General features: G+C 36.0%; 2 protein-coding genes across 4 annotated transcripts in view; one reads left to right on the top strand and one right to left on the bottom strand.

The window, feature by feature from the left end:
- The window catches only part of Polr2H (DNA-directed RNA polymerases I, II, and III subunit Rpb8), a 603,575-nt gene that overhangs the window by 583,086 nt on the left and 5,778 nt on the right, over positions 1–14,711 (bottom strand). The gene's annotated exons all lie outside the window — the stretch shown is intronic.
- The window catches only part of Epp (Ecdysteroid phosphate phosphatase), a 54,786-nt gene continuing 52,599 nt past the window's right edge, over positions 12,525–14,711 (top strand). For all 3 annotated transcript variants that reach the window (XM_069832943.1, XM_069832942.1, XM_069832941.1), the window contains exon 1: positions 12,525–12,769. In XM_069832943.1, coding sequence (XP_069689044.1) covers positions 12,540–12,769 — 230 coding nt within the window. In that variant the 5' untranslated portion in view covers positions 12,525–12,539. The remainder of the gene's footprint in view (positions 12,770–14,711) is intronic.

Genomic DNA, 14,711 nt, shown 5'->3' with positions numbered 1-14,711 from the left:
CAATGTTCGTAACCATTACGTAACTGGTTAAAACAATCAGCTATTACTTCCTCATAAGAATACTATTCGGGCATAAGTTCACTGGAGAAGCAACTGACTTAGAACTGTCAAAGAGTGAAAAAAAATCACAAACTGATGACATTAGGTATTTTAGTAATTACCAAATGTCTACATAAAAAAAAACAAAAGAAAAAATGTTCATGTGATAGAACTAGTGATGTGAGAAGAAAAATGTTCCCCCTGAAATAAATTGTCGCTTTCTTCGCTTCCTTGCTTATAGCCTCAAGAGCTGCACACTACTGATCTTTCATTCAGGGTTGCCAGATAAAGGAATCGAAACCGTCGTACTAACTTACGAAAATTGTCGTACTTCAGCATGAAATTGTAATACATTTCTCAACTTCCTAATATACTTCTAGTCCACTACTGTGTAGTAATGGTTAGCACGTCTGACTGTGAAACGAGTGGGCCAGAGTTGAAATCCCGGGTGAGACGAGTTATCTGGTTGACGTTGTTTCCGGGTTTTCCCTCAATCCATTAAGAGCAAATGTTGGTTAACTTTCGGCGCTGGAGTCATTTCGTTGGCATTATCACCTTCATGTCATTACGCAGTTGATAAAGAATCGCAAAATAAATATATCTACCAGTAAATTTTAGTTCCAATTAAAAATACTACTAATTCACATCCACAATGACATTCAGCATTAAAACAAATCACCACCCATTTCATCATCAACACTGTCATCGCAGTAAGGCATGCACGATGACGCTTGGTTAGAATCAACTTTCTTATATTATTTTAAAGTCAGCAGAATTTGATCTTTGGCCGGCGCGGCAGTAGATAGGCCTATTTTAGTATCAAGAAGTGCGACGGCTGAAAATTGTATCAAATTAATTCATCTACAGTCGACTCAAACCCGACACCTCTATAATGTCGGCGCGTTTAGACTTCTTAATGCTACTGCGGTACTATTTAGTTGATAAAAGACGTCCTTTGTCGAACAAACAAGGAAGTTAATAAAATTAAACCTGTATTACTTTGATATAACTGCGCCGTATACGTGAAACCTAGACGTCAAGATGACAAATTATTGACTTGCATGGCAAGCAAAGTTACCAGATCGATTTTCAAATCATTTCCCTCCCCCTTAAAAGTATGTTTCTTTCATATTAGTCCAGGACATACTAAATGAAGAAAACTTGTCTAAAAGAGACGAATTAACCATTAATTTTGTTTTAATTATAAACCAACATTATAAGTTCCCAATTATTTTTTCCTTCAGTGAAATAGTCGTATAAAATTGCGTACGACAGACAGTGCGCTCGTACCTCGTACACTTAGTCAAAATAGTCGTATCCTATGCGCATGACTATAGTCGTGCGTATGGCAACCCTGCTTTTATATCTCTACCTCTGTGCAACGTCATAGTTTGCGGTGAGGGGGAAGAGAGATAGCAAAAGCTTGTACTGTACTATTCTATGAGAAAAAGTATGTGTAACTCTCACCTTACACTGAGGGAAGCAGTGACCAGAGCATTAGAATGAAGGCAACACGATATCTTTTGTTTTGCTTTTTAGTACTCTGACGCCACGACCAAGATAAGCCACTTGAAACTCAAGGGTTTTCTGAGAACTTTACTGATCTAATGTAAATTGTCACAACATTATTTGTTCCACATGAGGCTGAGAGCTACTGTTAGGTTGGCTAAGGAAAATTTTAATATAGGTCTATATCCTACTTCGTTACATATGTGGACTACCGGTATCCACTTTATACTTTACAACGCATTCACAGCTCACAATTTTATCAAAAATGTTAGTTGTCCAAAATCATATTTTTGTGAGCATCTTGAAAAAACTTCACAGCATCAACAATAATCGGCATTTGGCGTTGGTAATTTGTATGAACACACTTTTTAGTTACTGGATTATGCAGTATGTTGTTTACACATAACGCATAATATTTGGATAATGGAAGCAAAAAATCCTTTGGATAAATTACATTTTTACTTGAAAAGTTCCAAATTCACCATGCAGAATGCAAAATGAAACAAAACGCACTAGCGCATGCAGCTGTTACTCTGGTGCGATGGTGCTACCAACATTGTTTAGATCAATGAAACCTGGGCAACTGACATTCTTACAATAAATATTGTGGACTACTGACGTTTTAACAGAAACACAATTTCTTAGAAGCCATTCGACGCTGTATTATTGACGTTTTTAAAGAACTGAATACATGTGTTCATACATGTCCCAGAGGAGCATCAGATGACCGCTCTTAACTAAAATTACCAGATTTTGGACAACTGATGTTTTTGCTAAACACCCCTAAATTGTCAGCCACCCATACACATAGCAAGAGTGAAATTCTACGTTCCTGTAGTTAACTTTCAGATAAAACTTTTTTTTAATCCTGATTAATTTTGAATTGTGCGTGTACAATGAGTGATAAGATAACATAGATAGAAAGCTGCAAATTAGAAAACTTAGCAAAATCAATAAGCTAAAAATATTTCATAATACGCCTTAGGAAAACTTTGTCAGGAAAATTTATAATTCTATCACTACAATTTATTATACAACTTAGCTAAATAAATTGCATAGCAAAAGGTAGTTGTTCAATAAAACTTACAGTTTTATCTGTACAATTATAAAACTTAGCAAACTCAATAATCTAAGAAGGATGCATTAGTTTACGGGAAAATTTTCATGATTAGATAGAACAGCCGATTTTTCCAACGAACTCTAAGCCTAAACGAATTTTAGCAAGGAGAGTTGTCTACTGTCAAAAATCTCTCAAATGCAATGCGAGGGAAAACTAGAGACGCTAATTATGAGCTTCCATTAAGATAATACAACATACAAACATTTTCAAAAGACGGGATACAGACTTGCGATCGTGTGTTTCGAGTGGTTACCACGGCCACATTTCTTTCGTTTTTTAATTCATTACTATTAATAAGCTTGCTACGTTAAGGAAGTGTGGCAGCAGCTAGAGTGCAAGCATTAATATTCATTGAATTTTTAAAACTAGAGAGCTCTATAATTCGTGCCATCAAGTCTCTAAATTATCATTTCAATTCTAAGCTCGATTACAACTAGAGTCCGCATAATTTTATGGCAGAGAGCTGGCTGGCTTCATACGATCGTGGATTAGATTTAAAATCTTATGATCAAACATTCTCATGGGGGCAGACAAAAAAGTTAATTTTTTTCTTCCACCATGTTAATAATATTAAAACAAATACTTATACAAATGTTGGCTACTCCACCACAATTACGAGGCCGTCCAGAAAGTAATTTTCCCTGGAACCGTTTACAGAAAAAAAATAATTTCATGGAAAGATTTACTGAAACAAATAAAGCAATTGTTGAATTATTTTTCAGCACATTCCCCACCAAAACTGAGACATTTGTCACACCGTGGGATCAACAGAGGGATGCACAATAGGACACAAGGATACAAAAATTGATCCCATGGTATGACAAATGTCTCAATTCCACTGGGGAATATGTTGAAAAATATATCAACAACTGCTGTATCTGTTTCAATAAATCTTCCCATGAAAGTGTTTTTTTTCTGTAAACGGCCCCAGGGAAAACCACTTTCTGGACGGCCTCATAATTGCGATGGAGTGTCCAAAATTTTTCTCAGCACTTGTTTTGACATTATTGACATGGTGGAAGGAAAAAAGTTAACATTTTTATCTGCCAACGTTTGCTTGTTAGAGATGGCGGAATTGCATTTGTGGCGGACAAAATCAAATGTGTCAGGGTTTTTCTCGGGGTTTCTCCGTTTTTCCTCTCGTCACTCCACCAACTTTCTCCATAATTCCTCTTTCATTAACATCACCGTCTCCAAAAATAGGGTACCACTTGTTCTCTTCACGCTGTATCGATCGTCCGCTATGGGGAGTGTTCCTAGTTGTATATCCAAATAGGCCTGATATTAGCAGATGTCAGTGATGGATTCTAAACAATTCATAAAACTCTGTAAGATGCACCGGAGCCCCACTTTGAACACAATACAATCCCAACACACACTACATCACTATGTAATGAAATATGCACTGTAGGCCAAATAAAACTTTGATACGATAATCAAGGAAATAATTTTATCTCTGTAGGCCTACATTTTTGTCTTGTAACTTAATTGCCGATTTTTTTCATACTAAATACTTACGATACAATTAAACAGAGAAAAACGCATATGGAATTTGAGAGTTTATATAAGCTTAAACTTTTATCATGTTGAGTCAAAGTAGGTCAAAACTGCATAAAATTCCAAAACTTACTTAGACCCAGTTATACGGTTTTTCTTCTAAACAACACCAAATAAAGCAATGAAGACTTCTTCGAAGAAAAATTCAGCTTAGAAGAAAAGATTTACAAAAACTGTCTCAAATCGGACAGATAAAGCCCTAGGCATAACGGGAAAGTGGAACGGAACTCTGAAACCTCCCCATATCCTTTTCGTTTACACTGCCATACAAACAAACGCACAGTAGGCACTGTGTATCAGTGATGGATTTCTGGCGACAAGCGAGAGCCGAAATTTCGTAAAAGCTACGATGCCTGCCTTATACAATCCATCACTGAGCAATGCTTACCTTTTTGTGTACTCGTCTCAGTCGGGGAAGGTGGAGTGGGGAGTTAAAGGGAAATCTACAGTGACTCCTTGAGTTATTAGTGCCCAGCCTGTTCTAAAACATCTCACTCAATGAATTATTTTGAACAAATGAATGTGAAGTTAATCCCGTAAGGCCGTACGCCTAAGCGATAGAAAAGAAAATAACACAGTATATTTTAGCTAATATTTACATGATTACACGAACCATCAACCAAAGGATCAAAGTAGGCATTTGTGATCGTAGTTCATAAGGTATCCCATGCGAAATTTGTTAGACGCAAGTTTACGTAAATTACTGTTTATTTTACGTGCTCAACCATAGACTGCTTTGCGCTTGATTGCTTGTTTTGTTTATGTTTAAGATCTTGGGTTGCAAGTTGATGAGCTACAGAGAAACGAAGAACTGCAAGTAAATAAACGCTCCTGTAGGCTATGTTATGCCTCCTCTTACAAAAACGTCAATTGCAATAACTTCTGCGAGAACTACATCAATCTATGATATCACATTTTTATTATTTAGACTTATGTCATATTTTATGATTACACGCCTAATCACTAGATGTAACGTGGTTACGGTGTAATTTAAACAAAGATTCAAGTATGTTTGTTCATTCTTTGAAGGTTTTGAAAGATTAGCCACAGAGTTCTTTCTTTAAATTGCAGTAGATCAAAACTTCCGTTTGGCTCCACCCCTTTATTTCGATGGCAGGGGCACGGAAACGTAAATAAAGGTCATACGGTGAAGTGCATCAAAGTCGGTTAGTGTAACTACCAGTAAATTTCAGCACTTAACTCCTGATTAAGCATTTTTATGGTGCAACGATCTCAGCTGGCAGTAAAACAGAAAGTTCCAAGGTAATCTCTAACCGGCCATATTTGAAAAAGTTAAAGGAGATAACCAGTGATTAATAGTAAACTAAAATGACAGTCAAATTCACAAGTGATGATTTCGAAAGATTACATAGATTGGGATGATGTTAGGATGAAGTTGTGTTAGTCAAGAGAAGGAATCCTTTCTATGAATTATGTAACAGAAAATTTCAAGAGGTTTATCAAACCTAACGCATCGTTTCTGCTGAAACAGATGAAGAAGGATCACTTTGAATATCTCACAAACAATCCTGTTTCTCTATGGAACTGGTGCTTTCAATAAATGATGGTGCAGCACGAATCATTCACAATGTGAGTAATGTAACAGCATAAACCGCGTCCGTGTCTCAAATGATAGTGCGCTGGTCTTCCCTCCAGGAGGCTCGGGTTCGATCACGGACCAAGTTGTGAAGGGATTTGTGACGGATAAAATAGACTTGCAGAAGGGTTTTCTTGGGGTATTCCCGTTTCCCTTTATCATTCCATCACCTTTCCCTCATTTCATCTCTAAATAGCAAATATAGAATGGGGTGATATCTTGGGGTACTACGGTTTTCCGATGCTGATATAAGGACCTGGAGCTCCAGGCTTATCAGGTTACTCGTGTGCTCATGGGATCTGGCTCTGTCAAGAGCTGAAACATGATGGCCCATGCAACCTGTCTTACTTGGGGACAATAATCGCACAGGTAGCTATATAGGGCGCACAATAGGCCAAAGTAAGCTTAAGGACCCGCCTTGGACTAGCCCTCGAAAAGCCAAGTAAACCAAAATGTACAGTAATCCCCTATCCACGGTTATCCTCAGCAACAGGCTATTTGTTTTACGTAATTTAGCGCGTAGCTTCTTATGCTTTTAATCGGAAGAGTTTTATAGGAAATCTAGACATTTCGTTTGTGACATTCTCTACCTCGCAGTGCTTATATTGTATTTTTAGACTCGATAAAAGATTTTACACAATGATCTGTAACAAATCGTTTTTCTATTGTAGAATTTATATCACAGAAATAAACTGAATTACAAAGAGAGTGCTCATATTCTCAATTTAACAGAAACACGCCCGTTCTCATGTATGTTTTCCTGGAATCACGAAGTGCCCTATTTCGAAGATGCGTAGCGGAAAAAAAAAAAAAAACCATAACCAAGAGTACAAGATGGGATGTTCCGCTGCTGATACCCAATATACTTCGTTCAAGCTTCCAGGAAAACCCCTTGGCTCTGTGGAACAGCACATCTGCAAGAGCCGGGTGGGTTGTTCCTAGAACACGACCGCGAGGTGTCGTCAATCATTAACGCACAACGGCCAAAGGCTCCGACAGGCATGAATGTGAAACAATATAACAACACACAAGGACAGCTACTTACCAAGTTATCAAACACTAACGATCAAAGCAAGGAATAGGATTAAAGAATTTTCTATACAGTATTGAAAATGTTAGAACACTAACTCAAATTATACATACTGTATAACCTAGATCAATGGGAATAACTATATTATTATTATTATTATTATTATTATTATTATTATTATTATTATTATTATTATTATTATTATTATTATTATTATACGAGTATGCCTCTTAACACGAAATTCAACAGCATGAATAAGCCTGTGAGCAAAATTGTATTGCACGATACACATTCCAGATCTATCTAGATATCCATAGACTAACAAAATAAAAAAATGCAATTATCAAACGAAATAGCGGAAAATAAAACAAGTGGAAATAACACTTGCGTTTGTCAGATTTAGCTCGACGAATGACAACTTAACAGCCGTGATTTTTTAACGTTTGTTAAAATAGCCTAAGAACCGTTTCAACATCCGAATTTTGAAGATGCCTTAGTTAAATTACAGAGACAGACGTCCACGTATTTTCGTAGAAGCAAAGGTTATAATTTATATGCTAATTAGGGATCCTATTTTGTAGTGAACAAAAGTCTTAAATTTCGGTATAACAATTTGGTGAATTTCGGTGTTATTTCGCACAAGCAAAGAAAAACAAATTCGGTGTTTTACTTGGTTATTTAACGACGCTATATCAACTCCTGTTATTTAGCGTCGATAGAATTGGTGGTAGCGAGATGGTATTTGGTGAGATGAGACCGAGGATTCACCGTAGATTATCCGATATTCGTCTTACGGTTGGGGAAAATCTCGGAAAAAACCCAACCAGGTATTCAGCCCGAGCGCAAATCCGGATCAGTAGGAAAAGGGCTACCGTCTGAGCTACGCCATTGGCTCAAATTCGGTGTTATTTCACATTTTTAAATAATATAACTTTTTGACTGAAGTCGTGCAAAATACATTACTGTAATTATATTCCTATAAAAACTACAGGTCTGTATAATCAAAGGAAACTTAAGATTATTTGTACATTTTAACAATACTTACATCTTTCTACCGGCACTTACCTGTTGTATAGAGAAATTTGTGTAACAATATTCCATTCTGTGTATGAATAAACTAATTTTTAGCACTAAAAACATTCAGGCTATTTCTACTTGTATTTAAAATAAATTCACTCGAAATACGGTTGGAATAACAAATACAACATTTTGTAGGTAGGCTACAAAAATATCAATCTTTGGCCACTCTAAATTAAAATTTCTTTAGAGACATCTTGAAAAACACTAATTTGAAATAAATTCGAAAATACTAATTTCGAATAAATTTCACTTTATTTCGCGAGTTTAACCTTACATATTTTGACCTGGAAGGTCTTGAAACATGAGATTCTTGCTTTTATCAACTGAAAAACCGTATTTCGCGAATCTATGGTTTGCGAAAACTAGGTATCTCTATATTTTATAATGTGTGTGTTCTGATTGATCGTCAGTATAAGGATAATCTGCACATCAAACAAATTGGTTGGAAATTAATACATTATTTTTGTTAAACCTATGAAAGTGAGAACTTAAGGTCAATCTACAGAAAACTATTTGACAATGGGAGGAGAGAGTCGAGGCCTGACCACTGTCTAGTATATAGTCACGAAGCTTGAGTTTATGAGGGTACAAGGAACAATAGATTGTGCCGGTACTATTTCGCATTGTCTGTGATGAGGCGATAGTAGCGATTCTGGTGGTTAGCAACTATCTACGGATGCATATTTACTACGTATTGAGCTTCATGACTGTATATACTAGACTGTGACCTGACTCTGGAAAAGGATGTTAACTAAGATCTGCAGAGAAGTTGTATCTGACCTCCATATTGGAAAAAATGAAACATATGAAATTGAAATTTCAAATGAAGTAGGCCTAATGCAGACAAGGACTGCTATCCGAGCTTTACACAGGATTTTCTGGAGCATATATCTGTACAAAAAACTAAGAATATTAACACAGTGATTAGAAAGCATTTTTATTTAATGGCTGTGAGAACTGGACCGTTACCTAGGGAATAAAAATTGGAATGAATGCTGAGAAATTGATGCATTGCGTAGAAGCCTGAGAACATCAGAGCTGGATAGAGTTCAAAATGTAGAGATGAGAGAATTAATAATGTACGTTGAGAAAAAAGTTTATGAATTCGCTGTGACGACGAACTTGAGAAGGTTTGGATATACTGAAAAAATGCCAAATGACATATGGCCAAGAAAGGCTATGTATTGGTCGCCTCCAGGACCCCTGAAAATAGGAAGACCACGACTTACATGGAAAGGTTTCATGATACGAAAAATACAGGCAGGATACACAGAATTGGCTATTTGGAATATCGGTAACCTCTAAGAGGACAAACTTGTAAAAGCAAAGTAAGTATTTTCGGTAGATACAACCGTGAAAATAAATTAAACAAAAAACACAGAAGGGACGGAATGAAAAAGCATAAAATACAAATTAAATATAATGATAAAAATACCAGAAACAAATATGAAATGAACCAGTTGCTTAAAGACTTAAAAAGTCAATATAAATTACTGTGAATTAGTAAATGATAGATGTTTAAATGATATTATAGTTTTATTGAATTTTGTTCGGAATTTTAAATATGACTTGTTTTGAGAGACAATTTCGTAATGCAGATGTGTCATTATCCAGGCAACAATAATCACCATTCCTTTCTGGTAAAGCATAATTAGGTCGTCATTTTCTCGACACTTCAAATACGACACCTACTGATAAAAATTATCTATGATCTTACGAAATTTGTATAATATGCTGGTAAAATAATAGCTTAATATTTTCTTCTGATATATTCGAGATGAACAACTGCACAGTACTCAGCTATCTCAGTTGGACCAAAATCTCACCTTCAAATTTAACGCTCGATTTTAAGAATGTCGTACATTACGAACGATAGTCATCTGAATGTGAAATCTCTGACGACATTTTCGACTTGTCTTGGTCGGTGAAATGGGCCGTTATAATTACTGTACGGAGTATTATGTAGTATGATCCAAAATCAGTAATAAATTATGAACTTGTTGGAATGCGAAATGTTGGCAGGGCAAATAAATGATGGCTTGAAATCTGTAACGAAATTTTCAGTTTTTTTTTTTTACGAAATTTTGTTTAAAGTTATACAAATCTGGCTTTCAGGTAGTAGCTCCCTGTAAAGCACGTTTGAATAATTTTAAGGAAAAATAGTTCCGGGGCCGAGTATCGATCCCGGGACCCTTCGCTTAGCGTGCGAACGCTCTTCACAATTGTGACGGTGTCGTGTATAGTTCCTGGGATAGCCCAGTCGGAAGAGCGTTCGCACGCTAAGCGAAGGGTCCCGGGATCGATACCCGCCTCCGGAACAATTTTTCCTTGAAATTATTTGTTTAAAGTGTCCAAAAGATATATTTATTGGAAGTCAAATAAATATGTGCATGAATAAATTAATACAATAAGTTTTGGTGAAACTAAGTTCCCTGCGCTGTTCTGTTGGCAGGCATGGTAGCTGGATTTACGATTTTGTTTTAAGCACTCGAATTTTCTTAGTCTGTTATTACTGTTGTCTGGTCACGCGAATCAGAGACGACTCTTGGAATAATTAGCCTACATTGGTCTCTTCTCAAAAACTGTAAGTGATTAAAATGCAATGTGTCGCGTACTGATATTCATTCATTCATTCATTCATTCATTTAGTGTTCTGCCCAACGGCAGTTCTTTCACTGCAAACCCAGCTTTCTCCAATCTTTCCTATTTTCTGCCTTTCTCTTCGTTTCCTCATATGATCCATATATATATATATATATATATATATATATATATAAAATTTGAACTGGTAATGGAAATTACGGGAAAACGGCTGAACGGATTTTAATAAATGGTCCCTCATTTTGAAGCTTGGAACCCAAAGTTTTTCGGAAAAATAGTGGTTTTCAGTGAAATGTCAATTTTCCTACATAATTTTCCTATTTTCCAAAATCCATCTGTCGTCAGTTTTGAGAACTAGCTAATGCATTCAGGAGAAGCGAAGCGAGCATCAAGTCGGCCGTGTTGCATTTCAGATTAAAACAAAACACACACTACAGTAAACCTGCAGTAAACAATATTACACGAAGGCCATGATCTGCAAGAATGCTGACATATTTCGAGCTCAAATTAAATTGGTTATTAAAAACTTAACTTACTAAAAATAATTTACAGGTTCGATTCTGTGGTGTGTAATTTTCTGGGAACAGCTGTGTATTGGATATTAAAAACTACAAAACTTGAGGTGCTTTGATGACATTATTACTATTAGAAATGAAATATTATAGTTAATGCCGTGATGTGACTATTTTTCATTAATTATACATATTAATGCTATATTGATGATATGAAAGTGAAACGTTTTGGGATTATATAAGTATATGTAGAGAATAACTTAAATTAGATTTTGATTTCTATATTTTACTGAGTGGCGGCTATATAGTATATGTTACTGAAAGCTGTAAAACTTAAGTAAGATAATAATATTATTAAAAATCAAATATTTTTATAGTTATTAATCACGTGGGGTTGGGTCTTTTTCATATATTTAATGGCGGTGTGGTGTAGATATTTATATGTGTGGTTCTCTTCAGTATTGGCTAGAGCGAGAGTATCTTTCAATATTATGGAAGCAAAAACTTTCAGAATGTCTGGTATTCTTCATTTGAAATAAATCTGAAAAATGTTTATTTTAACGTCTAATGAACTTAGTTTGCAGCATTTGCTGCACAAGCCACTAGTATATTTTAATGTCGTCTATCATCTGATATCTTCTTCTACCCCGAACTCTTCTCCCGTTCACCATTCCTTCCAGTGTATTGATATTTATGTATAAAATTTTTAATCTAATATCCAAACGCTATTTCAATACAGAATTGAGAATCTAATATTCAAACTGAATTTCGAATGGCTTTATTTTTAAATATAGAGTAAAAACAGCCTGAATGTTCTATGGTGCCTATTAATTTATAGTTTATACTAGTTTATAGTTTATAGAAAACTATAAGTACCGGTACAGTATAGTTGAAATATACAAAGAACATTAATATTCCCTTGTCGATGCAAACCTCAAGTCTTTGTATGATTACACAGTAATACGTATATTTTGCACGACGAGAGTCAAAAAGTTATATTTTTTAAACGTGAAATAATACCGAATTTATATTCCTTTGAGCGAAACAACACCGAAATTAACTATCGAAATTTAAAACTTTTATTCGCCGTAAAATAGGATCCTACTGATAATATTTATTCCTCGCGAATGGAGGTTGTGAAGAACGCCCATATTTCTGATAAAGAGAATAGTAAAACTCATACTTCACACGGAGTAGTTTCTTTACGTCAATAATTCCACATCGTCAATAGATGTAACACGGCACTCTTTTTAAATGAGTAATGTTTCTCAAGAAAACACATGAACTACTTTCTCTGATATGTAGGCGCCTTCATAATGTGTTCTGTGGAAAAACCGATTTATAGCCGACTTGATGGCTCACGGCCAGCGCGTGATTCTGTCAATGCTTGCAAGCGAGCGCGACTCCGGCCATCAGACATGCTGCTATACGAATATGTTTTTTTTTTTCTCAGGGTTCTCCCATTTTCTCTTTCCATTATCGATTCTGGTCAAAATGCGGCACTTTCTTCGTATGTTGTTTGGTGCTGACTCGTCCACTGTCATGACGCGCATGTCCTCGTGGTACGTCCAAAAATTAGTATTGTACTCGCAAGTTACCTTAGTAGCTGAAATAGAGACGCGCAGGGAGTGGTATCGCCTGCACCCCTTATACGAGTCAGATAAAATACATTTACTTTGTGTTGTCGAAGAATTAGTTGTACCAGTATTGCCTTATGTCAAGACGTAAGCAATATCTGGTAGCAATACGAGATTCAACAAGGTTATTCACAGTAATGAGAGAGAGGTTTTAAGGTCTATGGTCGTCTGTTGTGATGAATAGAGAGCGGAATTTAGGCAAAAACCTATTTTTTTCCTTCATGCATACAAGCTTGAGATTTAATATTTTATTTTTCATGGATATATAGGTATAAATAAAGGGGTTTTATAGTGCCTAAAATGCCTATTTCGACGTTAGTGCCTATTTTTAAGTTGTTTTTTTTTAATTTTGCATCATTTTTCGTAACTGTTTACTGTTTTTAATATCCTGTTCCAAGATGGATAACAACTCCTTCCTAGCAGTGAACGACACAATACAGAAGTACCTCCGGGCCACCCCTTCTCATTCTTACAATCTTTCAATCCTAAAATTCCAACTTTCAGTCGGCCTGGGTAGCGTAGTCGGTATAGCATTGACCTTCTGTGCTCGAGGTTGCGGGTTCGATCCCGCCCCAGGTCAATGGCATTTAAGTGTGCTTAAATGCGACCGGCTCATGTCAGTAGACTTACTGGCATGTAAAAGAACTCCTGTCCGACAAAGCAGCAGCAGCAGCAGCAGCAGTAGCAGTAGTAGTAGTAGTAGTAGTAGTAGTAGTAGTAGTAGTATTCCAAGACAGATAACCTCTTCCTTTTTCCTCATGATTTGTTAGTACAGCAATGAGCGACACAATAGCCACAATAGGTGCTGATGTTCTACTATGAAGCAAACTATGGAAATGTGAATGGTGAATGAAAAACACAAACTTAAAGACAGAATGTCTTCATTTTGTGTATGCATGTCTATCCTTGTAAAATGTGAAATGTGTGGAAGTTTCTTTTAATCCTAGAAGTTTGCATTAAATAAATGTTGAAGCTTATATTAGTGACATTCTTTAACAAAAAACCTATTTTTTATTTTATAGAGCCTAAATAAAGGAGTTTAAGAGCCTATTTTAGGCGCCTAAAATGACGCTTTTTAGGGCCTAAAATTCCGCTCTCTAGTGATGAATAATCAACAAAAAAAAAACGCCTGATTATTAATATTAATAAGGCGCATGATACAGTTTAAAATTTCTCTCAGTCATAAAATTGGTGACAGTTTTGGGTAGTTTAATTTGTACATGGTAAACTGATTCAGAAGCATTAATTCTACAATCTTCACTAGCTCACATAGGAACTGTAGGACTAATTGAAGGTTCGATAACAATTCTTTAATTTACGAAGTTATGTTTTAATAGACTTAAGCTAATTGATTATGGCTGGAGAGTCAGTATAGGCCTATCATTCATTCATAGTGTTCTGCCCAAGGGCACGTCTTTCACTGCAAAACCCAGCATTTTCCAGTCTTTTCTATTTTGTGCCTTCTTCGTTGTCTCCTCATATGATCCATATATCTTAATGTCGTCTATCATCTGATATCTTCTTCTGCCACGAACTCTCCTCCCGCTCACCATTCCTTCCAGTGCATCCTTCAATAGGCAGTTTCTTCTCAACCAGTGACCCAGCCAATTCCTTTTCGTCATTCTGATCAGTTTCAGTGTCATTATTTCTTCATCCACTCTTTTCAACACAGCTTCGTTTCTTACTCTGTCTGTCCATTTCACAAGCTCCATTCTTCTCCATATCCACGTTTCAAATGCTTCTATTCGCTTCTCTTCACTTCGTCGTAATGTCCATTTTTCTGCCCCATACAATGCTACACTCGACACAAAGCACTTCACTAGTCTCTTCCTTATATCATGTGAATTATTTTACTTAATTTTGTTTTTATTGGTTGTACTGTACAACTTTAACATGGAAAATGCTCGCGCTCCTGTAGCGTGAATTTGTCTAATAATGATTATCACAGACAATGTCCAATTTCAATTCGTCCATACTGAAATAAAGTTCAGATGATGGTAACGTCCTTATCTCTAAAAGGTCCAATAAG

This window comes from Periplaneta americana, chromosome 8, assembly GCF_040183065.1.
Source record: "Periplaneta americana isolate PAMFEO1 chromosome 8, P.americana_PAMFEO1_priV1, whole genome shotgun sequence".
Lineage (NCBI taxonomy): Eukaryota > Metazoa > Arthropoda > Insecta > Blattodea > Blattidae > Periplaneta > Periplaneta americana.
Note: the sequence above shows the minus strand (reverse complement) of the source record. Positions and strands in the feature narration are given on the sequence as shown.